Genomic DNA, 26,930 nt, shown 5'->3' with positions numbered 1-26,930 from the left:
GTTAGCCTGTTAGTTAGCTAACAAGGGTTAGCCTGTTAGTTAGCTAACAAGGGTTAGCCAGTTAGTTAGCTAACAAGGGTTAGCCAGTTAGTTAGCTAACAAGGGTTAGCCAGTTAGTTAGCTAACAAGGGTTAGCCAGTTAGTTAGCTAACAAGGGTTAGCCAGTTAGTTAGCTAACAAGGGTTAGCCAGTTAGTTAGCTAACAAGGGTTAGCCAGTTAGTTAGCTAACAAGGGTTAGCCAGTTAGTTAGCTAACAAGGGTTAGCCAGTTAGTTAGCCAGTTAGTTAGCTAACAAGAGTTAGCCAGTTAGTTAGCTAACAAGAGTTAGCCAGTGAGTTAGCCAGTGAGTTAGCCAGTGAGTTAGCCAGTGAGTTAGCCAGTGAGTTAGCCAGTGAGTTAGCCAACAAGAGTTAGCCAACTAGTTAACAAGGTTAGCCAGTTAGTTAACAAGGTTAGCCAGTTAGTTAACAAGGTTAGCCAGTTAGTTAACAAGGTTAGCCAGTTAGTTAACAAGGTTAGCCAGTTAGTTAACAAGGTTAGCCAGTTAGTTACCTAACAAGGTTAGCCAGTTTGTTAGCCAGTTAGTTACCTAACAAGGTTTAGCCAGTTTGTTAGCCAGTTAGTTACCTAACAAGGTTTAGCCAGTTTGTTAGCCAGTTAGTTACCTAACAAGGTTTAGCCAGTTTGTTAGCCAGTTAGTTACCTAACAAGGTTTAGCCAGTTTGTTAGCCAGTTAGTTACCTAACAAGGTTTAGCCAGTTAGTTAGCCAGTGAGTTAGCTAACACGGGTTAGGCAGTGAGTTAGCTAACACGGGTTAGCCAGTGAGTTAGCTAACACGGGTTAGCCAGTGAGTTAGCTAACACGGGTTAAGCCAGTGAGTTAGCTAACACGGTTTAGCCAGTGAGTTAGCTAACAAGGTTTAGCATTTGCTATCTTTTTTTAGTATCGTTCTAGCTAAGCTAACAGTATCAAGAAGGTGTTGTAGTTAGCTAGTGGCATAGCTACTGTGTTGGAGTGACTCCCTAATTATAAACCCAGATAAAATGCAACAATTTAAATCCTAAAACATGTTCAAACAACAAAATTGTTGGAACTTTATTTTTATTTTTTTTACTGTAAACTGAAGGAGTATGGAGTAGAGAAGAGGGGTGGTTGGAGTAGAGGAGAGGGGTGGTTGGAGTAGAGGAGAGGGGTGGTTGGAGTAGAGGAGAGGGGTGGTTGGAGTAGAGGGGTGGTTGGAGTAGAGAAGAGGGGTGGTTGGAGTAGAGGAGAGGGGTGGTTGGAGTAGAGGAGAGGGGTGGTTGGAGTAGAGGAGAGGGGTGGTTGGAGTAGAGGAGAGGGGTGGTTGGAGTAGAGGAGAGGGGTGGTTGGAGTAGAGGAGAGGGGTGGTTGGAGTAGAGGAGAGGGGTGGTTGGAGTAGAGGAGAGGGGTGGTTGGAGAAGAGGAGAGGGGTGGTTGGAGGAGAGGAGAGGGGTGGTTGGAGGAGAGGAGAGGGGTGGTTGGAGGAGAGGAGAGGGGTGGTTGGAGGAGAGGAGAGGGGTGGTTGGAGGAGAGGAGAGGGGTGGTTGGAGGAGAGGGGAGGGGTGGTTGGAGGAGAGGGGAGGGGTGGTTGGAGGAGAGGAGAGGGGTGGTGAGAGGAGAGGGGTGGTTGGAGGAGAGGAGAGGGGTGGTTGGAGGAGAGGAGAGGGGTGGTTGGAGGAGAGGAGAGGGGTGGTTGGAGGAGAGGGGTGGTTGGAGGAGAGGGGTGGTTGGAGGAGAGGGGTGGTTGGAGTAGAGGAGAGGGGTGGTTGGAGAAGAGGAGAGGGGTGGTTGGAGAAGAGGAGAGGGGTGGTTGGAGAAGAGGAGAGGGGTGGTTGGAGTAGAGGAGAGGGGTGGTTGGAGTAGAGGAGAGGGGTGGTTGGAGTAGAGGAGAGGGGTGGTTGGAGTAGAGGAGAGGGGTGGTTGGAGGAGAGGAGAGGGGTGGTTGGAGGAGAGGAGAGGGGTGGTTGGAGTAGAGGAGAGGGGTGGTTGGAGGAGAGGGGTGGTTGGAGGAGAGGGGTGGTTGGAGGAGAGGGGTGGTTGGAGGAGAGGGGTGGTTGGAGAAGAGGAGAGGGGTGGTTGGAGTAGAGGAGAGGGGTGGTTGGAGTAGAGGAGAGGGGTGGTTGGAGTAGAGGAGAGGGGTGGTTGGAGGAGAGGAGAGGGGTGGTTGGAGGAGAGGAGAGGGGTGGTTGGAGGAGAGGAGAGGGGTGGTTGGAGGAGAGGAGAGGGGTGGTTGGAGTAGAGGAGAGGGGTGGTTGGAGTAGAGGAGAGGGGTGGTTGGAGTAGAGGAGAGGGGTGGTTGGAGGAGAGGGGTGGTTGGAGGAGAGGGGTGGTTGGAGGAGAGGGGTGGTTGGAGTAGAGTAGAGGGGTGGTTGGAGTAGAGGGGTGGTTGGAGTAGAGGAGAGGGGTGGTTGGAGGAGAGGGGTGGTTGGAGGAGAGTAGAGGGGTGGTTGGAGTAGAGGGGTGGTTGGAGTAGAGGAGAGGGGTGGTTGGAGTAGAGGAGAGGGGTGGTTGTATTGGTGAGGATATTTTTTTGTTGTTCCAACAACTTTTTGGGGGGGGTAATTTTTCATTCAATAAGTTCTTGTAACGAACATGCTAATTTGTTAGCTAAGTTTGTAGATAACCATAACTTAAAAACAGGTTTTAAATGAAGTTAGTCAGATGTTGTAGTGAAGTCACACAGATTTTCAACCATTTTAAATGTGACAGAAAATGTACATTTTTTTTTTGCTTACGTTTAGCTACGTAGTTTGTTTCCAAAATATTTTGAATTTATTTTTTAGCTAACTAGCCGGTTAGCTAGATATGTATTTCAGAAAGGCGTTGATGACACTTTTGTTAGTCCATCGATCCAACATAACTGGTTTAAAAACTAACAACTGCTCAACTCAAACGTTTAGTGTTTTAGGACACACACTTTAGCTTTAGTTCGTATACAAAGCTACTAGTGTGTGAGAGAAAGTTGTCTTTACCATTTTAGCTAACCTTTTGGGGGGCTGGGTTGTTAGCTTGTTAGCTACCGGCTCTGTTTGTTTTCATGGCAAAACGATGCTAATTAGACAACTGGGGAATCGTTGTCTCTCATAACTAACTCATAATATCAGCTGATTTGATGTGGTTGATGAATCACTGTGATAAGAAATACCATTGACATGTCCAGTAAACTATCTGTCCAGTTTTGGTAACTAGCTAACAGTGAAGTGGAACATAATTCACTATAAGAGTGGTTGGTGTTTGTTCACTTCATTGTAGTGGCCATAATGTTTGTCCAGGTGGGGGCGCTGTTTTACCTCTGTCACCATGTATCAATCGCTGAATCATTTATCTCTCAGCACGGAAACATGGTGCAGGACACTGAGCTGTAATGCCCCCTGGGTGTAGCCGGGATGCTGCCCCTCTGCCCAGGCTTGGGATGCTGCCCCTCTGCCCAGGCTTAGGGGAGCCGCTAGACCTGTGGTGGGGTTAGCAGGCAGGCTTTGTCTATTGTCTGTGTGTGTGTGTGTTCAGTTTGAGTAAAGGCAGGTTGGGGAGGGAGGGGGGGTGACCGATGCACCTGTAGCCGACTCTCGGGGCGGTATCTCCGGCTTTGTCTTGGGCTGGGGAGGACAAAAGGGCGACTGATGTCTCGGGGCATGGGAAGGGAGGGGTGAGTGTGAGAGAGAGAAGGGTGCTTGGACATTACATTATGTTAGTATGGATTGATCTCTGAATTGAATTGATAAGCAGTTCTTGACTTGGGCAGGAGCTCACTGAGCACAGATGATAAATCAGCGCTTGAAGATTTCTTGCGTGCTTATGTGAATGGTAGATGAGTGATGAGGAACTCTCTGTCTGTGGAACATGTCCCAGTTTACTGCTTCTGAAAACATTCTAGATTCCAACAGTCCGGTTCTTTAGAATGGTGAAAGAACCGGTTGGATTTGCTTGTCTATACACACACACACAGAAATACCTATTGTGTTGTCAGCCCGGTGTATCAATAAAGGGATATTCCAGGGTTTTTTGGCAATGAGGCCGTTGTCTACTTCCCCAGTCAGATGAACTCGTGGATACCATTTTTTTATAGTGTGTTTTACAGCCCAGAGTGGTTAGCATCACGCTCGGCTAGCCAGGCTAGCTGCTACATAGTGTTTTACAGCCCAGAGTGGTTAGCATCACGCTCGGCTAGCCAGGCTAGCTGCTACATAGTGTGATTTTACACCTCAGAGTGGTTAGCATCACGTTAGGCTAGCCAGGCTAGCTGCTACATAGTGTTTTACAGCTCAGAGTGGTTAGCATCACGCTAGGCTAGCCAGGCTAGCTGCTACATAGTGTTTTTACAGCCCAGAGTGGTTAGCATCACGCTCGGCTAGCCAGGCTAGCTGCTACAAAGTGTTTTTACAGCCCAGAGGAAGTCCTGGATCCAGTTGCAGAAGGGGTGCTGTCCAGACCCAGAACTCTGAGCTCGGTGTCGACCTTGGAGAGAACAGTAGTGTTGAATGCTTGGAACTGTAGTCCATGAACAGCAAAGGTGTTCCTCTTGTCAGGAGGTGAGGTGGTGGAAGTGGCATCTTTTGTGCATCTGTTAGAGCGGTAGGGGAAATTGGACTGGGTCCAGTGGGCATACTGGCCTTGATGTGGCCCATGACCAGCCTCTCCTGGCCTTGACGTGGCCCATGACCAGCCTCTCCTGGCCTTGACGTGGCCCATGACCAGCCTCTCCTGGCCTTGACGTGGCCCATGACCAGCCTCTCCTGGCCTTGACGTGGCCCATGACCAGCCTCTCCTGGCCTTGACGTGGCCCATGAGGATGTGGTGAGCTCCATGGAGCAATAGTCATTTGGCCAGGTCACCAGGTCTTTCTTGGGCACCGGCTGTGAATTTACACCTGGTAGCTGGTCTGTAACCTAGAGGACAACCAGTGGGTCCATCTCCTCTATACCACCCACCTGGTAGTGTGGTGGATGGGACTACCAGCTCTCTGTAACCTAGAGGGCAACCAGTGGATCCATATCCTCTATACCACCCACCTGGTAGTGTGGTGGATGGGACTACCAGCTCTCTGTAACCCAGAGGTCAACCAGTGGTCCGTCTCCTCTATACCACCCACCTGGTAGTTTGGTGGATGGGACTACCAGCTCTCTGTAACCTAGAGGGTAACCAGTGGGTCCATCTCCTCTATACCACCCACCTGGTAGTGTGGTGGATGGGACTACCAGCTCTCTGTAACCTAGAGGGTAACCAGTGGGTCCATCTCCTCTATACCACCCACCTGGTAGTGTGGTGGATGGGACTACCAGCTCTCTGTAACCTAGAGGACAACCAGTGGGTCCATCTCCTCTATACCACACACCTGGTAGTGTGGTGGATGGGACTACCAGCTCTCTGTAACCTAGAGGACAACCAGTGGGCCCGTCTCCTCTATACCACAAACCTGGTAGTGTGGTGGATGGGACTACCAGCTCTCTGTAACCTAGAGGGCAACCAGTGGGTCCGTCTCCTCTATACCAGGTTTCTTGTAGGATGACAATGTCTATATTTCTGATTTCTTTGATGAAGTCTGGGTTCCTGCTCTTTAGGACAAAGGCAGATGACCTCTGACCTTGTATATTCCAAGGATGAGATAGTAAAAGCTTTGTGTTCCATAGTGTCTAGTGTGGTTTAGGCCCAGACCCTCTCTCTGTCTTGCTCTCTTTCTCTCTCTGTCTCTCTCTCTGTCTCTGTGCTCTGACAGACCCTGTCTGTGCAGTCCTCCTGGGCTGGGGGGGTTGTTCCGGGGGGATTCGGACGGGGGCTCTTCCTCTAGTCGTGTGAATAAGTGATTTTAAAGCAGCAGATGTCATTAGGTCAGTGCTGTATTCATAGTGGCAGGAGGGAGGAGGCAGGGTGAGGAAGGAGGGAGGGAGGGGGGAGGGGGAGGCAGGGTGAGGAGGGAGGGGGAGGCAGGGTGAGGAGGGAGGGAGGGAGGAGGCAGGGTGAGGAGGGAGGGAGGGAGGAGGCAAGGGGGGGAGGGTAAGGAGGGAGGGTTGGGGGGAGGCAGGGTGAGGAGGGAGGTTTGGGGGGAGGCAGGGTGAGGAGGGAGGTTTGGGGGGAGGCAGGGTGAGGAGGGAGGTTTGGGGGGAGGCAGGGTGAGGAGGGAGGTTTGGGGGGAGGCAGGGTGAGGAGGGAGGGTTGGGGGGAGGCAGGGTGAGGAGGGAGGGTTGGGGGGAGGCAGGGTGAGGGAGGGTTGGGGGGAGGCAGGGTGAGGAGGGAGGGGGAGGAGGCAGGGTGAGGTAGGGTTTGGGGGAGGCAGGGTGAGGAGGAAGGTTTGGGGTCTCCACAGGAGTCACATTTCTGGGCCCTTAAACTGTCTCTCTTTCTTGTTTCTCTCTCTGTCTGTTTCTGTCCCCCTTCTCTTGCCATACTAACCCCCCCCCCCTCTCTCTCTCAGGTGATGGCGTGGCTGTGTGTGTGTCCAGCTCTGTGTGTGTGGAGATGGTTCTAACAGGCTGTTGTCTGTGAGGACTGTGGAACACACTGCTGGCCTGCGGAGGCACCCTGAACACACACACACACACACACTCGGTGACAACACACACACACACACTCAGAGACACGGTGACACACACACACACTCAGTGACACGGTGACACACACACACACAACGCAGCGAGAACGGATTCGGACACACAAACTCTCCCCCCCCCCCTCCCCCCCAACACACACACACACACACACACACACTCTTGACTGTGTGTCCCAGTCGTGGTAGCGTGTGTGTGTGTGTGTGACACCACCACTATGCCGAGCTCCACTATCAGACGTTCTGTGAAGAACATGGTGAACAACTACTCCGACGCGGAGAAGAAGGTGCGGGAGTCCACCTCCAACGACCCCTGGGGCCCCTCGTCCTCTCTGATGTCAGAGGTGGCCGACCTGACCTACAACGTCGTGGCGTTCAGTGAGATCATGAGTATGATCTGGAGACGCCTCAACGACCACGGGAAGAACTGGAGACACGTTTACAAGGCGCTGACGCTGCTCGACTACCTGATTAAGGTAACGCCCCACCCCTGATACCAGTAATAAGAACTACCTGATTAAGGTAACGCCCCACCCCTGATACCAATAATAATAACTACCTGATTAAGGTAACGCCCCACCCCTGATACCAGTAATAACAACTACCTGATTAAGGTAACGCCCCACCCCTGATACCAATAATAAGAACTACCTGATTAAGGTAACGCCCCACCCCTGATACCAATAATAAGAACTACCTGATTAAGGTAACGCCCCCACCCCTGATACCAGTAATAAGAACTACCTGATTAAGGTAACGCCCCACCCCTGATACCAATAATAAGAACTACCTGATTAAGGTAACGCCCCACCCCTGATACCAGTAATAAAACAATAATAATAACTACCTGATTAAGGTAACGCCCCACCCCTGATACCAATAATAATAACTACCTGATTAAGGTAACGCCCCACCCCTGATACCAGTAATAACAACTACCTGATTAAGGTAACGCCCCACCCCTGATACCAATAATAATAACTACCTGATTAAGGTAACGCCCCACCCCTGATACCAGTAATAATAACTACCTGATTAAGGTAACGCCCCACCCCTGATACCAGTAATAATAACTACCTGATTAAGGTAACGCCCCACCCCTGATACCAGTAATAATAACTACCTGATTAAGGTAACGCCCCACCCCTGATACCAGTAATAAAACAATAATAAGAACTACCTGATAAAGGTAACGCCCCCACCCCTGATACCAGTAATAAAACAATAATAAGAACTACCTGATTAAGGTAACGCCCCCACCCCTGATACCAATAATAAGAACTACCTGATTAAGGTAACGCCCCACCCCTGATACCAATAATAAAACAATAATAAGAACTACCTGATTAAGGTAACGCCCCACCCCTGATACCAGTAATAAGAACTACCTGATTAAGGTAACGCCCCCACCCCTGATACCAGTTATAATAACTACCTGATTAAGGTAACGCCCCACCCCTGATACCAATAATAAAACAATAATAAGAACTACCTGATTAAGGTAACGCCCCACCCCTGATACCAATAATAAGAACTACCTGATTAAGGTAACTTCCCACCCCCTGATACCAGTAATAAAACAATAATAAGAACTACCTGATTAAGGTAACGCCCCACCCCTGATACCAATAATAAGAACTACCTGATTAAGGTAACGCCCCACCCCTGATACCAATAATAAGAACTACCTGATTAAGGTAACGCCCCACCCCTGATACCAATAATAAGAACTACCTGATTAAGGTAACGCCCCCACCCCTGATACCAGTAATAAGAACTACCTGATTAAGGTAACGCCCCCACCCCTGATACCAGTAATAATAACTACCTGATTAAGGTAACGCCCCACCCCTGATACCAATAATAAGAACTACCTGATTAAGGTAACGCCCCACCCCTGATACCAATAATAAGAACTACCTGATTAAGGTAACGCCCCACCCCTGATACCAATAATAAGAACTACCTGATTAAGGTAACGCCCCCACCCCTGATACCAGTAATAAGAACTACCTGATTAAGGTAACGCCCCACCCCTGATACCAGTAATAAAACAATAATAAGAACTACCTGATTAAGGTAACGCTGCACCCCTGATACCAGTAATAAAACAATAATAAGAACTACCTGATTAAGGTAACTTCCCACCCCCTGATACCAATAATAAAACAATAATAAGAACTACCTGATTAAGGTAACGCCCCACCCCTGATACCAATAATAAGAACTACCTGATTAAGGTAACGCCCCACCCCTGATACCAATAATAAGAACTACCTGATTAAGGTAACGCCCCACCCCTGATACCAATAATAAGAACTACCTGATTAAGGTAACGCCCCACCCCTGATACCAATAATAAGAACTACCTGATTAAGGTAACGCCCCCACCCCTGATACCAGTAATAAGAACTACCTGATTAAGGTAACGCCCCACCCCTGATACCAGTAATAAAACAATAATAAGAACTACCTGATTAAGGTAACGCTGCACCCCTGATACCAGTAATAAAACAATAATAAGAACTACCTGATTAAGGTAACTTCCCACCCCCTGATACCAATAATAAAACAATAATAAGAACTACCTGATTAAGGTAACGCCCCACCCCTGATACCAATAATAAGAACTACCTGATTAAGGTAACGCCCCACCCCTGATACCAATAATAAGAACTACCTGATTAAGGTAACGCCCCACCCCTGATACCAATAATAAGAACTACCTGATTAAGGTAACGCCCCACCCCTGATACCAATAATAAGAACTACCTGATTAAGGTAACGCCCCACCCCTGATACCAATAATAAATAATAACATTAATAACCTTAATAATAATAATAATAAAACAATAATAAATAACATTAACAATAAAACAATAATAAATAAATAATATTAATAATAATAATAATAATAACAATAAAACAATTAATAATATAATAGTAATAACAATAAATCAATAAATAATAATAAATAATGCATATTATAGTATTAATAATAATAATAAAACAATAATAAATGATATGAATAAAATAATAATATTAATAATAATAAAACAATAAACAATAATAATATTAATAATAATAAAACAATAAATAATATTAATAATAATAAAACAATAAATAATATTAATAATAATAAAACAATAAACAATAATAATATTAATAATAATAAAACAATAAATAATATTAATAATAATAAAACAATAAATAATATTAATAATAAAACAATAAACAATACTAATATTAATAATAATAAAACAATAAACAATACATAATAATATTAATAATATTAAAACAATAAATAATATTAATATTAATAATAATAAAACAAACAATACATAATACTATTAATAATATTAAAACAATAAATAATACATAATAATATTAATAATATTAAAACAATAAATAATATTAATATTAATAATAATAAAACAACAAACAATACATAATACTATTAATATTAATATTAATAAAACAGGTTATAAAACACAGTTCACTTGAACTGTGAAACGCTGACTGGATGGGCCGTTCGCCTCTGTTCAGATGCCGAGCAGTTGCCATACCAGGCGGTGATGCAACCGGTCAACCGATGCTCTCGATGGTGCAGCTGTAGAACCTTTTTGAGGATCTGAGGAACCCGTGACAACATCTTATCAGTCTCCCGACGGGGGGATACGCATCCTAACCCAAACAAAGGAAGTCCTCCCAACGTTTTCTGGCTTCGTTGTCTTTAAACGCTTTAGTCAGCCTAACTGGTATCCGTGACGTCTGAGCTGAACATGTAGTTCTCAGGTTTGGATTTTGAGATTTTATTTCAGTGTTTATTTTAGTTTTTGTGCCCTTTTTTTCTCCCCTATTTCATCCAATTGGTAGTAAAAGTCTTGTCTCATCGCTGCAACTTCCGTACGGACTCGGGAGAGGCGAAGGTCGAGAGCTATGCGTCCTCCGAAACACGACCCAACCAAGCTGCACTGCTTCTTAACTCCGCACCAATGTGTCGGAGGAAACACCGTGCACCTGGCGACCTGGTTAGCGCGCACTGCACCAGGAGTCGCTATGAGACAAGGATATCCCTGCCGGGCCAAGCCTTCCGGCCTCCCGATCGCGGCCCGCTGCGAACCCAGAGTCTGGTGGCACAGATGCAGTGCCTTAGACCACTGCGCCACCCAGGAGGTTCCTGCAGTGTTAATGTGTTAATATGTTGTGTGTGTGTGTGTGTGTGTGTGTGTGTGTGTGTGTTTGTTTTCCAGACGGGGTCAGAGCGCGTGGCTCTGCAGTGTAAAGAGAACATCTTCGCCATCCAGACTCTGAAGGACTTTCAGTACATAGACAGAGACGGAAAAGACCAGGGAATCAACGTCAGAGAGAAGAGCAAACAGCTGGTGGTCCTGTTGAAAGATGAGGAGAGACTGAAAGGTGAGGAGGAGGAAGAGGGAGGTGGTGGTCCTGCTGAAAGATGAGGAGAGACTGAAAGGTGAGGAGGAGGAGGAAGAGGGAGGTAGGTGGTGGTCCTGCTGAAAGATGAGGAGAGACTGAAAGGTGAGGAGGAGGAAGAGGGAGGTGGTGGTCCTGCTGAAAGATGAGGAGAGACTGAAAGGTGTTGAGGGAGGTGGTGGTCCTGCTGAAAGATGAGGAGAGACTGAAAGGTGAGGAAGAGGAGGAGGGAGGGAGGTGGTACTGCTGAAAGATGAGGAGAGATTGAAAGGTGAGGAGGAGGATGAGGGAGGTGGTGGTACTGTCTGGCACTAGGGCTGTCTGGAGTAATGTACTGTCTGGAGTCATGTACTGTCTGTCTGGAGTCATGTACTGTCTGTCATAGACCACTAGGTCTGTCTGGAGTCATGTACTGTCTGTCTGGAGTCATGTACTGTCTGTCATAGACCACTAGGTCTGTCTGGAGTCATGTACTGTCTGTCTGGAGTCATGTACTGTCTGTCTGGAGTCATGTACTGTTTGTCATAGACCACTAGGTCTGTCTGGAGTAATGTACTGTCTGTCTAAGACCACTAGGTATGTCTGGAGTAATGTACTGTCTGTCTGGAGTAATGTACTGTCTGTCTAAGACCACTAGGTCTGTCTGGAGTAATGTACTGTCTGTCTGGAGTAATGTACTGTCTGTCATAGACCACTAGGTCTGTCTGGATTAATGTACTGTCTGTCTGGAGTAATGTACTGTCTGTCTGGAGTAATGTACTGTCTGTCTGGAGTCATGTACTGTACTGTCTGTCTGGAGTCATGTACTGTCTGTCATAGACCACTAGGTCTGTCCAGGTGAGGTTAATGATGAGGATGATGTTCCTATCCAGGTGAGCGTTCCCAGGCTCTGAAGACGAAGGAGAGGATGGCTCAGGTCACCACTACAGGGGCGGTGACACCGGGTCAGGGTTTTGGCCGAGGTTCGTCTCAACCCAACCTGTCGACCTCCTACAGCGAGGAGTACGGCAAGTCGGAGGGGTCACCTGCATCTTACCACGGCTGTGAGTAGATCTAACTATATTACACACACACACACACACACACAGGCTTAGACACTAAGGGTTTTAGATGGTGTTGGAGGTTTGATCTTTCTTCTTCCTAAAACCAGCGTCCAATCAAAACTCCTCTTTCTTTACCTTTCAGCTCGTTTCACGTTAATTTAGCTTTTATAGGGACCTTCGGAAACAACTTTTCAGACGAACACCACAACACGTAGACCCCCCCCCCCCAAAAAAGGCCGCCTTAGTACCACCTCTCTGTCAACAGAGCTCGGTGCTTATTATGGGATGTTTTAGGTTACACAATCCCACCTTTTTTGGGGGGGTAGCATGTTAATGACATGTTGGAGATAGACCCTACTGAACCATTCAGAACACAAAGAATTATACTTGTCTTGTTAAAATGTACTTTATAACATAAGGAAGGGACATTCTGTCACCAAAGTGCGTTTTCCCCCGCTTTGGGCAGAGGGGAGACACCCATGTTCCAGTTCTGGACTCTGTTCACCTTCCCTCCTTCACGTGGCTGGAGTCTGTTCCCCTTCCCTCCTTCACGTGACTGGAGCCTGTTCCCCTTCCCTCCTTCACGTGACTGGAGTCTGTTCCCCTCCCTCCTTCACCCTACTGGAGTTTGTTCTTCCCTCCTTCATTTGACTGGAATCTGTTCCCCTTCCCTCCTTCACGTGACTGGAGTCTGTTCCCCTTCCCTCCTTCATTTGACTGGAGTCTGTTCCCCTTCCCTCCTTCATTTGACTGGAGTCTGTTCCCCTTCCCTCCTTCACGTGACTGGAGTCTGTTCCCCTTCCCTCCTTCACGTGACTGGAGTCTGTTCCCCTTCCCTCCTTCATTTGACTGGAGTCTGTTCCCCTTCCCTCCTTCATTTGACTGGAGTCTGTTCCCCTTCCCTCCTTCACGTGACTGGAGTCTGTTCCCCTTCCCTCCTTCGCGTGACTGGAATCTGTTCCCCTCCCTCCTTCACCCTACTGGAGTTTGTTCTTCCCTCCTTCACGTGACTGGAATCTGTTCCCCTTCACTCCTTCATTTGACTGGAGTCTGTTCCCCTTCCCTCCTTCATTTGACTGGAATCTATTCCCCTTCCCTCCTTCACGTGACTGGAGTCTGTTCCCCTTCCCTCCTTCACGTGACTGGAGTCTGTTCCCCTTCCCTCCTTCATTTGACTGGAGTCTGTTCCCCTTCCCTCCTTCATTTGACTGGAGTCTGTTCCCCTTCCCTCCTTCACGTGACTGGAGTCTGTTCCCCTTCCCTCCTTCACGTGACTGGAGTCTGTTCCCCTTCCCTCCTTCACGTGACTGGAGTCTGTTCCCCTTCCCTCCTTCACGTGACTGGAGTCTGTTCCCCTTCCCTCCTTCATTTGACTGGAGTCTGTTCCCCTTCCCTCCTTCACGTGACTGGAGTCTGTTCCCCTTCCCTCCTTCATTTGACTGGAGTCTGTTCCCCTTCTCTCCTTCACGTGACTGGAGTCTGTTCCCCTTCCCTCCTTCACGTGACTGGAGTCTGTTCCCCTTCCCTCCTTCACGTGACTGGAGTCTGTTCCCCTTCCCTCCTTCACGTGACTGGAGTCTGTTCCCCTTCCCTCCTTCACGTGACTGGAGTCTGTTCCCTCCTTCACGTGACTGCAATCTGTTCTTCTTCTCTGGAGAGCTCCGTGTTTATCTCCCCTTCACGTGGAGAGAGAAGAAACAACAGTTCCTCTCTCTCTGGCCCCAGTCACCTCTGACCTCTAACCTTTAGGTCACAGCAGTGGTACTCCAAGGTCTCACCTCCGTGTGTGTGTGTGTGGTGTGTGTGTGGTTTTGATACATGTGGTGGAAACTGTAGCAGCTGACTCATCATCCTCCTCCTCTGAAGGAAGCAGAGATCAGCCAATAGAAACGAGGCTGGACAGGCACTGGCCAATGAGAGTGGGGCTGGAGGGTGTTGCCAGGGAACTTTTTGAGATTCCAGACAGTGGAAGGTTCTGGGTATTGTTCACCAAGGCTGTGGAGTGACTCCCTCTCTCTCCTCTGGCGTCTCATTGGTCTCTCCCTCTCCTTAGGGTTAATATAATGTATAATGAGGTTATAATGCAAGGTGTGTAGTGTCTTTATGAGAGGGTTAGTATAATGTACCAGTAGATGGTCTGTGTTCAGGTCTGAGGTTATAATGTGTCTTTAGGAGACAGGGTTAGTATAATGTATCAGTAGATGGTCTGTGTTCAGGTCTGAGGTTATAATGTATCAGTAGATGGTCTGAGGTTATAATGTATCAGTAGATGGTCTGTGTTCAGGTCTGAGGTTATAATGTGTCTTTATGAGACAGGGTTAGTATAATGTATCAGTAGATGGTCTGTGTTCAGGTCTGAGGTTATAATGTGTCTTTATGAGACAGGGTTAGTATAATGTATCAGTAGATGGTCTGTGTTCAGGTCTGAGGTTATAATGTGTCTTTATGAGACAGGGTTGGTATAATGTACCAGTAGATGGTCTGAGGTTATAATGTATCAGTAGATGGTCTGTGTTCAGGTCTGAGGTTATAATGTGTCTTTATGAGACAGGGTTAGTATAATGTACCAGTAGATGGTCTGTGTTCAGGTCTGAGGTTATAATGTGTAGTGTCTTTATGAGACAGGGTCAGTATAATGTATCAGTAGATGGTCTGTGTTCAGGTCTGAGGTTATAATGTATCAGTAGATGGTCTGTGTTCAGGTCTGAGGTTATAATGTATCAGTAGATGGTCTGAGGTTATAATGTGTCTTTATGAGACAGGGTCAGTATAATGTACCAGTAGATGGTCTGTGTTCAGGTCTGAGGTTATAATGTGTAGTGTCTTTATGAGACAGGGTCAGTATAATGTATCAGTAGATGGTCTGTGTTCAGGTCTGAGGTTATAATGTATCAGTAGATGGTCTGTGTTCAGGTCTGAGGTTATAATGTGTCAGTAGATGGTCTGTGTTCAGGTCTGAGGTTATAATGTGTCTTTATGAGACAGGGTCAGTATAATGTATCAGTAGACGGTCTGTGTTCAGGTCTGAGGTTATAATGTATCAGTAGATGGTCTGTGTTCAGGTCTGAGGTTATAATGTATCAGTAGATGGTCTGTGTTCAGGTCTGAGGTTATAATGTGTCTTTATGAGACAGGGTTAGTATAATGTATCAGTAGATGGTCTGTGTTCAGGTCTGAGGTTATAATGTGTCTTTATGAGACAGGGTCAGTATAATGTATCAGTAGATGGTCTGAGGTTATAATGTGTCTTTATGAGACAGGGTCAGTATAATGTATCAGTAGATGGTCTGAGGTTATAATGCAAGGTGTGTAGTGTCTTTATGAGAGGGTTAGTATAAGGAGGAACCTTGTTTCAGCACTTCATTAGCATATTTATTATTTCCAGGATTAAATGCAGTTTATTTTTGGTTTTTCCGTTGTCATGGTTTGTTGTACCGAGAGATACTGGAGCTATATTTATACATCACTAGGATCTCTCTGTCTGTAGGCTGGCTGGCTGACTGGCTTGCTGACTGGCTGGCTGGCTGGCTGGCTGGCTCGCTGGCTCGCTGGCTGGCTCGATGGCTGGCTGGCTGATATTAACACATCACTAGGATCTCTGTTGTGTTCAACCTTAGACTGAACAGACACCTAGACTACCAATGTGTAGACTCAGTAGGGATTAGGATGGAGTCTGAATCAGACTGAATATATAGTGGGTTAGGATGGAGTCTGACTGAATATGTAGTGGGTTAGGATGGAGTCTGACTGAACATGTAGTGGGTTAGGATGGAGTCTGACTGAATATGTAGTGGGTTAGGATGGAGTCTGACTGAATATGTAGTGGGTTAGGATGGAGTCTGACTGAATATGTAGTGGGTTAGGATGGAGTCTGTCTGAATATGTAGTGGGTTAGGATGGAGTCTGACTGAATATGTAGTGGGTTAGGATGGAGTCAGACTGAACATGTAGTGGGTTAGGATGGAGTCTGACTGAATATGTAGTGGGTTAGGATGGAGTCTGACTGAATATGTAGTGGGTTAGAATGGAGTCTGACTGAATATGTAGTGGGTTAGGATGGAGTCTGTCTGAATATGTAGTGGGTTAGGATGGAGTCTGACTGAATATGTAGTGGGTTAGGATGGATGGAGTCTGACTGAATATGTAGTGGGTTAGGATGGAGTCTGACTGAATATGTAGTGGGTTAGATGGAGTCTGACTGAATATGTAGTGGGTTAGGATGGAGTCTCAATCAGACTGAATATGTAGTGGGTTAGGATGGAGTCTGACTGAATATGTAGTGGGTTAGGATGGAGTCTCAATCAGACTGAATATGTAGTGGGTTAGGATGGAGTCTGTCTGAATATGTAGTGGGTTAGGATGGAGTCTGACTGAATATGTAGTGGGTTAGGATGGAGTCTCAATCAGACTGAATATGTAGTGGGTTAGGATGGAGTCTGTCTGAATATGTAGTGGGTTAGGATGGAGTGACTGAATATGTAGTGGGTTAGGATGGAGTCTGACTGAATATGTAGTGGGTTAGGATGGAGTCTGTCTGAATATGTAGTGGGTTAGGATGGAGTCTTAATCAGACTGAATATGTAGTGGGTTAGGATGGAGTCTGACTGAATATGTAGTGGGTTAGGATGGAGTCTGACTGAATATGTAGTGGGTTAGGATGGAGTCTGACTGAACATGTAGTGGGTTAGGATGGAGTCTGTCTGAATATGTAGTGGGTTAGGATGGAGTCTGACTGAACATGTAGTGGGTTAGGATGGAGTCTGACTGAATATGTAGTGGGTTAGGATGGAGTCTGACTGAATATGTAGTGGGTTAGGAAGGAGTCTGTCTGAATATGTAGTGGGTTAGGATGGAGTCTGACTGAACATGTAGTGGGTTAGGATGGAGTCTGACTGAATATATAGTGGGTTAGGATGGAGTCTGACTGAACATGTAGTGGGTTAGGATGGAGTCTGACTGAATATGTAGTGGGTTAGGATGGAGTCTGACTGAATATGTAGTGGGTTAGGATGGAGTCTGACTGAACACGTAGTGGGTTAGGATGGAGTCTGACTGAATATGTAGTGGGTTAGGATGGAGTCTGTCTGAATATGTAGTGGGTTAGATGGAGTCTGTCTGAATATGTAGTGGGTTAGGATGGAGTCTGTCTGAATATGTAGTGGGTTAGGATGGAGTCTGTCTGAATATGTAGTGGGTTAGGATGTCACAGACAACAGCACAAAGGACAAGAAGGTAGAGACAACAATACATCACACAAAGCAGCCACAACTGTTAGTAAGAGTGTCCATGGTTGAGTCTTTGAATGAAGAGAGATTGAGATCAAACTGTCCAGTTTGAGTGTTAGTTGCAGCTCGTTCCAGTCGCTAGCTGCAGCGAACTGAAAAGACGAGCGACACAGGGATGTTTTCTCTTTGGGGACTTTTTACAGAATGATTCTGATTTTATGACATCTGAATGTGGACAGCTCAGTGCTGCCCCCTTTCATTGATTAACACCAATGGAAGGCTGACCGGGGTACTGCAGGGGGAGAAGGCTCAGTGCTGCCCCCTTTCATTGAGTAACTCCAATGGAAGGCCGACCGGGGTACTGCAGGGGGAGACGGCTCAGTGCTGCCCCCTTTCATTGAGTAACTCCAATGGAAGGCCGACCGGGGTACTGCAGGGGGAGACGGCTCAGTGCTGCCCCCTTTCATTGAGTAACTCCAATGGAAGGCCGACCGGGGTACTGCAGGGGGAGACGGCTCAGTGCTGCCCCCTTTCATTGAGTAACTCCAATGGAAGGCCGTCCGGGTACTGCAGGGGGAGACGGCTCAGTGCTGCCCCCTTTCATTGAGTAACTCCAATGGAAGGCCGTCCGGGGTACTGCAGGGGGAGACGGCTCAGTGCTGCCCCCTTTCATTGAGTAACACCAATGGAAGGCCGTCCGGGGTACTGCAGGGGGAGACGGCTCAGTGCTGCCCCCTTTCATTTAGTAACTCCAATGGAAGGCCGACCGGGGTACTGCAGGGGGAGACGGCTCAGTGCTGCCCCCTTTCATTGAGTAACTCCAATGGAAGGCCGACCGGGGTACTGCAGGGGGAGACGGCTCAGTGCTGCCCCCTTTCATTGAGTAACTCCAATGGAAGGCCGTCCGGGGTACTGCAGGGGGAGACGGCTCAGTGCTGCCCCCTTTCATTGAGTAACTCCAATGGAAGGCCGTCCGGGGTACTGCAGGGGGAGACGGCTCAGTGCTGCCCCCTTTCATTGAGTAACTCCAATGGAAGGCCGACCGGGGTACTGCAGGGGGAGACGGCTCAGTGCTGCCCCCTTTCATTGAGTAACTCCAATGGAAGGCCGTCCGGGGTACTGCAGGGGGAGACGGCTCAGTGCTGCCCCCTTTCATTGAGTAACTCCAATGGAAGGCCGACCGGGGTACTGCAGGGGGAGACGGGACATTCAGAGGGGGAAGGGGGGGGGGGTGGGTGAAGAGTGGGAGAGGCAGCAAAGCAAGGCAGACAGAAAGTAGAAAATGTATGATGTCATCAGTCTCCGACCATGCTGTCGTCGTCTACTCCCGCCCCCGCCTCTGTTCCCACGGAAACAACACACTCACTGTTTCCAGCCACAGTCTCATAGAAGCTGCTCGCGTGTGTGTGTGTGTGTAGTTTAGCAGTCATAATGTCTTCTGTCTGATCTCTCTAGTCTTGTACTACAGTGTCCGTTCTGCTGAGGCATGTCTAACGTCTGTGTGTGTGTCTGGTGTGTGTGTGTCTGGTGTGTGTGTGTGTCTGGTGTGTGTGTGTGTCTGGTGTGTGTGTGTGTGTAGTTTAGCAGTCATAATGTCGTCTGTCTGATCTCTCTAGTCTAGTACTACAGTGTCCGTTCTGCTGAGGCATGTCTAACGTCTGTGTGTCTGGTGTGTGTGTGTGTGTGTAGCCACGTCTCCGGTTCCAGGCTCAGAGTTGGAGCAGGCCCGCCCCCAGACCAGCGGAGAGGAGGAGCTACAGCTGCAGCTAGCCCTGGCCATGAGCAGAGAGGCTGCTGAACAGGTACACACACACACACACACACACACATACAGTGCCTTGCGAAAGTATTCGGCCCCCTTGAACTTTGCGACCTTTTGCCACATTTCAGGCTTCAAACATAAAGATATAAAACTGTATTTTTTTGTGAAGAATCAACAACAAGTGGGACACAATCATGAAGTGGAACGACATTTATTGGATATTTCAAACTTTTTTTAACAAATCAAAAACTGAAAAATTGGGCGTGCAAAATTATTCAGCCCCTTTACTTTCAGTGCAGCAAACTCTCTCCAGAAGTTCAGTGAGGATCTCTGAGGAGACGGCTCAGTGCTGCCCCCTGCTGCGATTACAGCTCTCTCTGTGTCTCTCTGTCTCTCTCGCTCCCTGTGTGTCCCTGTCTCTCTCTGTGTAGGAGGACAGGATGCGTCGGGGAGATGACCTGAGACTCCAGATGGCACTCGAGGAGAGTCGTAAAGGAAAAGCCCTCGGTGATACCGGCTCTGGAAAACTAGCCAAGAAGAAGAGAGAGGTACAGACAGAACTATCTCAGTGTTTCCCATGTTATGGCTGTAGGTTGGTAGTCTGTTTTTCTCATAGCTGATTGGTCTGACTGATTGGCTCCTCATGAGACTGCTGCCTGGCTGACTGATTGACCCCTCATGAGACTGCTGACTGATTGACCCCTCATGAGACTGCTGACTGATTGACCCCTCATGAGACTGCTGACTGATTGACCCCTCATGAGACTGCTGACTGATTGACCCCTCATGAGACTGCTGACTGATTGACCCCTCATGAGACTGCTGCCTGGCTGACTGATTGACCCCTCATGAGACTGCTGCCTGGCTGACTGATTGACCCTCATGAGACTGCTGCTGGGCTGACTGATTGACCCCTCATGAGACTGCTGACTGATTGACCCCTCATGAAACTGCTGACTGATTGACCCCTCATGAGACTGCTGACTGATTGACCCCTCATGAGACTGCTGCTGGTCTGACTGATTGACCCTCATGAGACTGCTGCTGGGCTGACTGATTGACCCCTCATGAGACTGCTGACTGATTGACCCCTCATGAGACTGCTGACTGATTGACCCCTCATGAGACTGCTGACTGATTGACCCCTCATGAGACTGCTGACTGATTGACCCCTCATGAGACTGCTGACTGGCTGACTGATTGACCCCTCATGAGACTGCTGACTGGCTGACTGATTGACCCCTCATGAGACTGCTGACTGATTGACCCCTCATGAGACTGCTGACTGATTGACCCCTCATGAGACTGCTGCCTGATTGACCCCTCATGAGACTGCTGACTGATTGACCCTCATGAGACTGCTGACTGATTGACCCCTCATGAGACTGCTGACTGATTGACCCCTCATGAGACTGCTGACTGATTGACCCCTCATGAGACTGCTGACTGATTGACCCCTCATGAGACTGCTGCTGGTCTGACTGATTGACCCTCATGAGACTGCTGACTGATTGACCCCTCATGAGACTGCTGACTGATTGACCCCTCATGAGACTGCTGACTGATTGACTCCTCATGAGACTGCTGCCTGGCTGACTGATTGACCCCTCATGAGACTGCTGACTGATTGACCCCTCATGAGACTGCTGCCTGATTGACCCCTCATGAGACTGCTGCCTGATTGACCCTCATGAGACTGCTGACTGATTGACCCCTCATGAGACTGCTGACTGATTGACCCCTCATGAGACTGCTGACTGATTGACCCCTCATGAGACTGCTGACTATTGACCCCTCATGAGACTGCTGACTGATTGACCCCTCATGAGACTGCTGACTGATTGACCCCTCATGAGACTGCTGACTGATTGACCCCTCATGAGACTGCTGACTGATTGACCCCTCATGAGACTGCTGACTGATTGACCCCCTCATGAGACTGCTGACTGATTGACCCCTCATGAGACTGCTGCCTGGCTGACTGATTGACCCCTCATGAGACTGCTGACTGATTGACCCCTCATGAGACTGCTGCCTGGCTGACTGATTGACCCCTCATGAGACTGCTGACTGATTGACCCCTCATGAGACTGCTGCCTGATTGACCCCTCATGAGACTGCTGACTGATTGACCCCTCATGAGACTGCTGACTGGCTGACTGATTGACCCCTCATGAGACTGCTGACTGATTGACCCCTCATGAGACTGCTGCCTGGCTGACTGATTGACCCCTCATGAGACTGCTGACTGATTGACCCCTCATGAGACTGCTGCCTGATTGACCCCTCATGAGACTGCTGCCTGGCTGACTGATTGACCCCTCATGAGACTGCTGACTGATTGACCCCTCATGAGACTGCTGCCTGATTGACCCCTCATGAGACTGCTGACTGATTGACCCCTCATGAGACTGCTGACTGGCTGACTGATTGACCCCTCATGAGACTGCTGACTGATTGACCCCTCATGAGACTGCTGACTGACCCCTCATGAGACTGCTGCCGGTCTGACTGATTGACCCCTCATGAGACTGCTGACTGATTGACCCCTCATTTTTTATTTTTTTTATTTATTTCACCTTTATTTAACCAGGTAGGCTAGTTGAGAACAAGTTCTCATTTGCAACTGTGACCTGGCCAAGATAAAGCATAGCAGTGTGAACAGACAACACAGAGTTACACATGGAGTAAACAATTAACAAGTCAATAACACAGTAGAAAACAAAGGGGGAGTCTATATACAATGTGTGCAAAAGGCATGAGGAGGTAGGTGAATAATTACAATTTAGCAGATTAACACTGGAGTGATAAATGATCAGATGGTCATGTACAGGTAGAGATATTGGTGTGCAAAAGAGCAGAAAAGTAAATAAATAAAAACAGTATGGGGATGAGGTAGGTGAAAATGGGTGGGCTATTTACCAATAGACTATGTACAGCTGCAGCGATCGGTTAGCTGCAGCTGTACAATGTACATGAGACTGCTGACTGATTGACCCCTCATGAGACTCCTGCTGGGCTGACTGATTGACCCCTCATGAGACTCCTGCTGGGCTGACTGATTGACCCCTCATGAGACTCCTGCTGGGCTGACTGACCCCTCATGAGACTCCTGCCTGGCTGACTGATTGACCCCTCATAGGATCTAATGGGTGGTCATCTCTCTCTCTCTCTCTCCTCCCAGCAGGCCCAGTCCTCTCTGTTAGGATCTAATGGGTGGTCATTTCTCTCTCTCTCTCCTCCCAACAGGCCCAGTCCTCTCTGTTAGGATCTAATGGGTGGTCATCTCTCTCTCTCTCTCCTCCCAACAGGCCCAGTCCTCTGTTAGGATCTAATGGGTGGTCATCTCTCTCTCTCTCCTCCCAGCAGGCCCAGTCCTCTCTGTTAGGATCTAATGGGTGGTCATCTCTCTCTCTCTCTCTCTCTCTCTCCTCCCAGCAGGCCCAGTCCTCTCTGTTAGGATCTAATGGGTGGTCATCTCTCTCTCTCTCTCTCCTCCCAGCAGGCCCAGTCCTCTGTTAGGATCTAATGGGTGGTCATTTCTCTCTCTCTCTCCTCCCAGCAGGCCCAGTCCTCTCTGTTAGGATCTAATGGGTGGTCATCTCTCTCTCTCTCCTCCCAGCAGGCCCAGTCCTCTCTGTTGGGATCTAATGGGTGGTCATCTCTCTCTCTCTCTCTCTCTCTCTCTCTCTCTCTCTCTCTCTCTCTCTCTCTCTCTCTCTCTCTCCTCCCAGCAGGCCCAGTCCTCTCTGTTAGGATCTAATGAGTGGTCATCTCTCTCTCTCTCTCTCTCTCTCTCTCTCTCTCTCTCTCTCTCTCTCTCTCTCTCTCTCTCTCTCTCTCTCTCTCTCTCTCTCTCTCTCCTCCCAGCAGGCCCAGTCCTCTCTGTTAGGATCTAATGGGTGGTCATCTCTCTCTCTCTCTCTCTCCTCCCAACAGGCCCAGTCCTCTGTTAGGATCTAATGGGTGGTCATCTCTCTCTCTCTTCTCCCAGCAGGCCCAGTCCTCTCTGTTAGGATCTAATGGGTGGTCATCTCTCTCCTCCCAACAGGCCCAGTCCTCTCTGTTGGGATCTAATGGGTGGTCATCTCTCTCTCTCTCCTCCCAACAGGCCCAGTCCTCTCTGTTGGGATCTAATGGATGGTCATCTCTCTCTCTCTCCTCCCAACAGGCCCAGTCCTCTGTTGGGATCTAATGGGTGGTCATCTCTCTCTCTCTCTCTCTCTCTCTCTCTCTCTCTCTCTCTCTCTCTCTCTCTCTCTCCTCCCAGCAGGCCCAGTCCTCTCTGTTAGGATCTAATGAGTGGTCATCTCTCTCTCTCTCTCTCTCTCTCCTCCCAACAGGCCCAGTCCTCTCTGTTAGGATCTAATGGGTGGTCATCTCTCTCTCTCTTCTCCCAGCAGGCCCAGTCCTCTCTGTTAGGATCTAATGGGTGGTCATCTCTCTCTCTCTCTCTCTCTCCTCCCAGCAGGCCCAGTCCTCTCTGTTAGGATCTAATGGGTGGTCATCTCTCTCTCTCTTCTCCCAGCAGGCCCAGTCCTCTCTGTTAGGATCTAATGGGTGGTCATCTCTCTCTCTCTCCTCCCAACAGGCCCAATCCTCTCTGTTGGGATCTAATGGGTGGTCATCTCTCTCTCTCTCTCTCTCCTCCCAGCAGGCCCAGTCCTCTCTGTTAGGATCTAATGGGTGGTCATCTCTCTCTCTCTCTCCTCCCAGCAGGCCCAGTCCTCTGTTAGGATCTAATGGGTGGTCATCTCTCTCTCTCTCTCTCTCCTCCCAACAGGCCCAGTCCTCTCTGTTAGGATCTAATGGGTGGTCATCTCTCTCTCTCTCTCCTCCCAGCAGGCCCAGTCCTCTGTTAGGATCTAATGGGTGGTCATCTCTCTCTCTCTCTCTCCTCCCAGCAGGCCCAGTCCTCTGTTAGGATCTAATGGGTGGTCATCTCTCTCTCTCTCCTCCCAGCAGGCCCAGTCCTCTCTGTTAGGATCTAATGGGTGGTCATCTCTCTCTCTCTCTCTCTCCTCCCAGCAGGCCCAGTCCTCTCTGTTAGGATCTAATGGGTGGTCATCTCTCTCTCTCTCTCTCTCTCTCTCTCCTCCCAGCAGGCCCAGTCCTCTCTGTTGGATCTGATGGATGTTCCAGAATCGGATTCGGCCGACCCCTGGGGGGCGAGAGGAGGCGCTGCCGCCGCACCAGACCCCTGGCAGGCCTACGGTACACACACACACACACACACACACACACACACACACACACACACACACACACACACACACACACACACACACACACACACCGTGTCTGAGTACCCGTACTTGTGCTCTAAATGGCAGGTATTTTGGTCATGTGTAAATATAATATAAAAAAATATGTTAAATGTAGATAATGGAGTGCTTTTAAATGCCAGGATGTAAAACTCATTTTGAGGGTTTTCATCTAGTAGAATTCACCACTTCACTAATTAGGAAGAGAATCAATCGTCTTTTTGTTATCAACATGTGTTTGACAACAGCTGATAATCCAGATTAGGGGGACAAGCTGTTCCCAAATGAACCACTGGGAGTCCCTGGCACAATACAACAGTATGATAATCCAGATTAGGGGACACGCTGTTCCCAAATGAACCACTGGGAGTCCCTGGCACAATACAACAGTATGATAATCCAGATTAGGGGACACGTTGTTCCCAAATGAACCACTGGGAGTCCCTGGCACAATACAACAGTATGATAATCCAGATTAGGGGACACGCTGTTCCCAAATGAACCACTGGGAGTACCTGGCACAATACAACAGTATGATAATCCAGATTAGGGGACACGCTGTTCCCAAATGAACCACTGGGAGTTCCTGGCACAATACAACAGTATGATAATCCAGATTAGGGGGACACGTTGTTCCCAAATGAACCACTGGGAGTCCCTGGCACAATACAACAGTATGATAATCCAGATTAGGGGGATGAGCTGTTCCCAAATGAACCACTGGGAGTCCCTGGCACAATACAACAGTATGATAATCCAGATTAGGGGACAACGCTGTTCCCAAATGAACCACTGGGAGTCCCTGGCACAATACAACAGTATGATAATCCAGATTAGGGGGACACGCTGTTCCCAAATGAACCACTGGGAGTACCTGGCACAATACAACAGTATGATAATCCAGATTAGGGGGACGAGCTGTTCCCAAATGAACCACTGGGAGTCCCTGGCACAATACAACAGTATGATAATCCAGATTAGGGGGATGAGCTGTTCCCAAATGAACCACTGGGAGTCCCTGGCACAATACAACAGTATGATAATCCAGATTAGGGGGACGAGCTGTTCCCAAATGAACCCAGGACACGGGGACCAGTGGGGGACAGGGACCAGTGGGGGACAGGGACCAGTGGGGGAAGGGGACAGGGACCAGTGGGGGAAGGGGACAGGGACCAGTGGGTTTATCAGTGGGGAAGGGGACAGGGACCAGTGGGGGACAGGGACCAGTGGGGGACGGGGACAGGGACCAGTGGGGGAAGGGGACAGGGACCAGTGGGGGAAGGGGACAGGGACCAGTGGGTTTATCAGTGGGGATGGGGACAGGGACCAGTGGGGGACAGGGACCAGTGGGGGACAGGGACCAGTGGGGGACAGGGACCAGTGGGGGAAGGGGACAGGGACCAGTGGGGGAAGGGGACCGAGGACCAGTGGGTGACAGGGACCAGTGGGGGACAGGGACCAGTGGGGGAAGGGGACAGGGACCAGTGGGGGAAGGGGACCGGGGACCAGTGGGTGACAGGGACCTGTGGGTTTGTCAGTGTGGAAGGGGACAGGGACCAGTGGGGGACAGGGACCAGTGGGTTTGTCAGTGTGGAAGGGGACAGGGACCAGTGGGGGAAGGGGCAAGGGACCAGTGGGGGACAGGGACCAGTGGGGGGAAGGGGACGGGGACCAGTGGGTTTGTCAGTGTGGAAGGGGACAGGGACCAGTGGGGGGAAGGGGACGGGGACCAGTGGGTTTGTCGGTGTGGAAGGGGACAGGGACCAGTGGGGGAAGGGGACAGGGACCAGTGGGTTTGTCGGTGTGGAAGGGGACAGGGACCAGTGTGGAAGGACAGGGACTGTCTCTGTCTCCTCTACACCTGCAGTTGTCAGAACAGTGGCTCTTTGTTCAGCAGGAATGCTGCTATACTGGTCCTGACATATCTACTGAGAGGGGGGAGAGAGAGAGAGACGGGGGGGTGGAGAGAGGCGGGGGGTGTAGAGAGAGAGGCGGGGGGGTGGAGAGACGGGGGGGAGAGTCGGGGGGTGTAGAGAGCGAGGCGGGGGGTGTAGAGAGAGGCGGGGGGAGAGGCGGGGGGGTGTAGAGAGAGAGGCGGGGGGTGTAGAGAGAGAGGCGGGGGGAGGAGAGAGCGAGGCGGGGGGTGGAGAGAGCGAGGCGGGGGGTGTAGAGAGCGAGGCGGGGGGAGAGGCGGGGGTGTAGAGAGAGACTGGGTGAGAGGCGGGGGGTGTAGAGAGAGAGGCGGGGGGTGTAGAGAGAGAGGCGGGGGGAGGAGAGAGAGACGGGGTGTAGAGAGAGACGGGGTGAGAGACGGGGGGTGGAGAGAGGCGGGGGTGGAGAGAGACGGGGGGAGAGGCGGGGGTTGGGGAGAGAGACGGGGGGAGAGGCGGGGGGTGGGGAGACTGGTGAGAGGCGGGGGTTGGAAAGAGATGGGGGAGAGGCGGGGGGTGGAAAGAGACTGGGGGGAGAGGAGGGGGGGAGAGGCGGGGGGTGGAGAGATGGGGAGGGTGGAGAGAGAGGGGGGGGAGGGCGGAGAGAGAGGGGGGGACAGAGAGAGGGGAGGGCGGAGAGAGAGGGGGGACTGAGAGAGAGGGGGGATGCCGGAGAGAGAGGGGGGGAGGATGGAGAGGGGGGG

At 49.4% G+C, this 26,930-nt stretch overlaps 1 protein-coding gene and 1 long non-coding RNA gene across 40 annotated transcripts in view; both read left to right on the top strand.

The window, feature by feature from the left end:
- epn2 (epsin 2) overlaps positions 1-26,930 on the top strand; it is a 41,017-nt gene that overhangs the window by 836 nt on the left and 13,251 nt on the right. For 35 of the 38 annotated variants that reach the window (XR_016485528.1, XR_016485523.1, XR_016485522.1 and 32 more), the window contains exons 2-7: positions 6,433-7,040; positions 10,818-10,983; positions 11,874-12,044; positions 18,959-19,071; positions 19,463-19,579; positions 24,134-24,245. Coding sequence is in view for 2 of the 38 variants with exons in the window: in XM_090194499.1 (XP_090050625.1) it covers positions 6,783-7,040; positions 10,818-10,983; positions 11,874-12,044; positions 18,959-19,071; positions 19,463-19,579; positions 24,134-24,245 (937 nt within the window). In the remaining 36 variants the exon portion in view is untranslated. Of the gene's footprint in view, positions 1-6,432; positions 7,041-10,817; positions 10,984-11,158; positions 11,214-11,873; positions 12,045-18,958; positions 19,072-19,462; positions 19,580-22,215; positions 22,315-24,133; positions 24,246-26,930 lie in introns of those variants that run through there. The other 3 variants (XR_016485529.1, XM_090194500.1, XR_016485530.1) reach the window with 3 other exon arrangements.
- On the top strand, positions 12,083-15,370 carry LOC149979046 (uncharacterized). 2 transcript variants are annotated; one of them, XR_016485531.1, is made up of 3 exons: positions 12,083-14,713; positions 14,782-14,831; positions 14,998-15,370. It is a non-coding gene; the product is annotated as an uncharacterized LOC149979046 (long non-coding RNA). The 2 variants fall into 2 exon arrangements; XR_016485532.1 differs by having other exon boundaries at positions 12,083-14,831; positions 14,998-15,054; positions 15,147-15,370.

The sequence above is a fragment of the Oncorhynchus mykiss genome, chromosome 13 (assembly GCF_057628025.1).
Source record: "Oncorhynchus mykiss isolate SJ-2025 chromosome 13, ASM5762802v1, whole genome shotgun sequence".
Lineage (NCBI taxonomy): Eukaryota > Metazoa > Chordata > Actinopteri > Salmoniformes > Salmonidae > Oncorhynchus > Oncorhynchus mykiss.
This window is presented reverse-complemented; position numbering and strand designations above follow the sequence as displayed.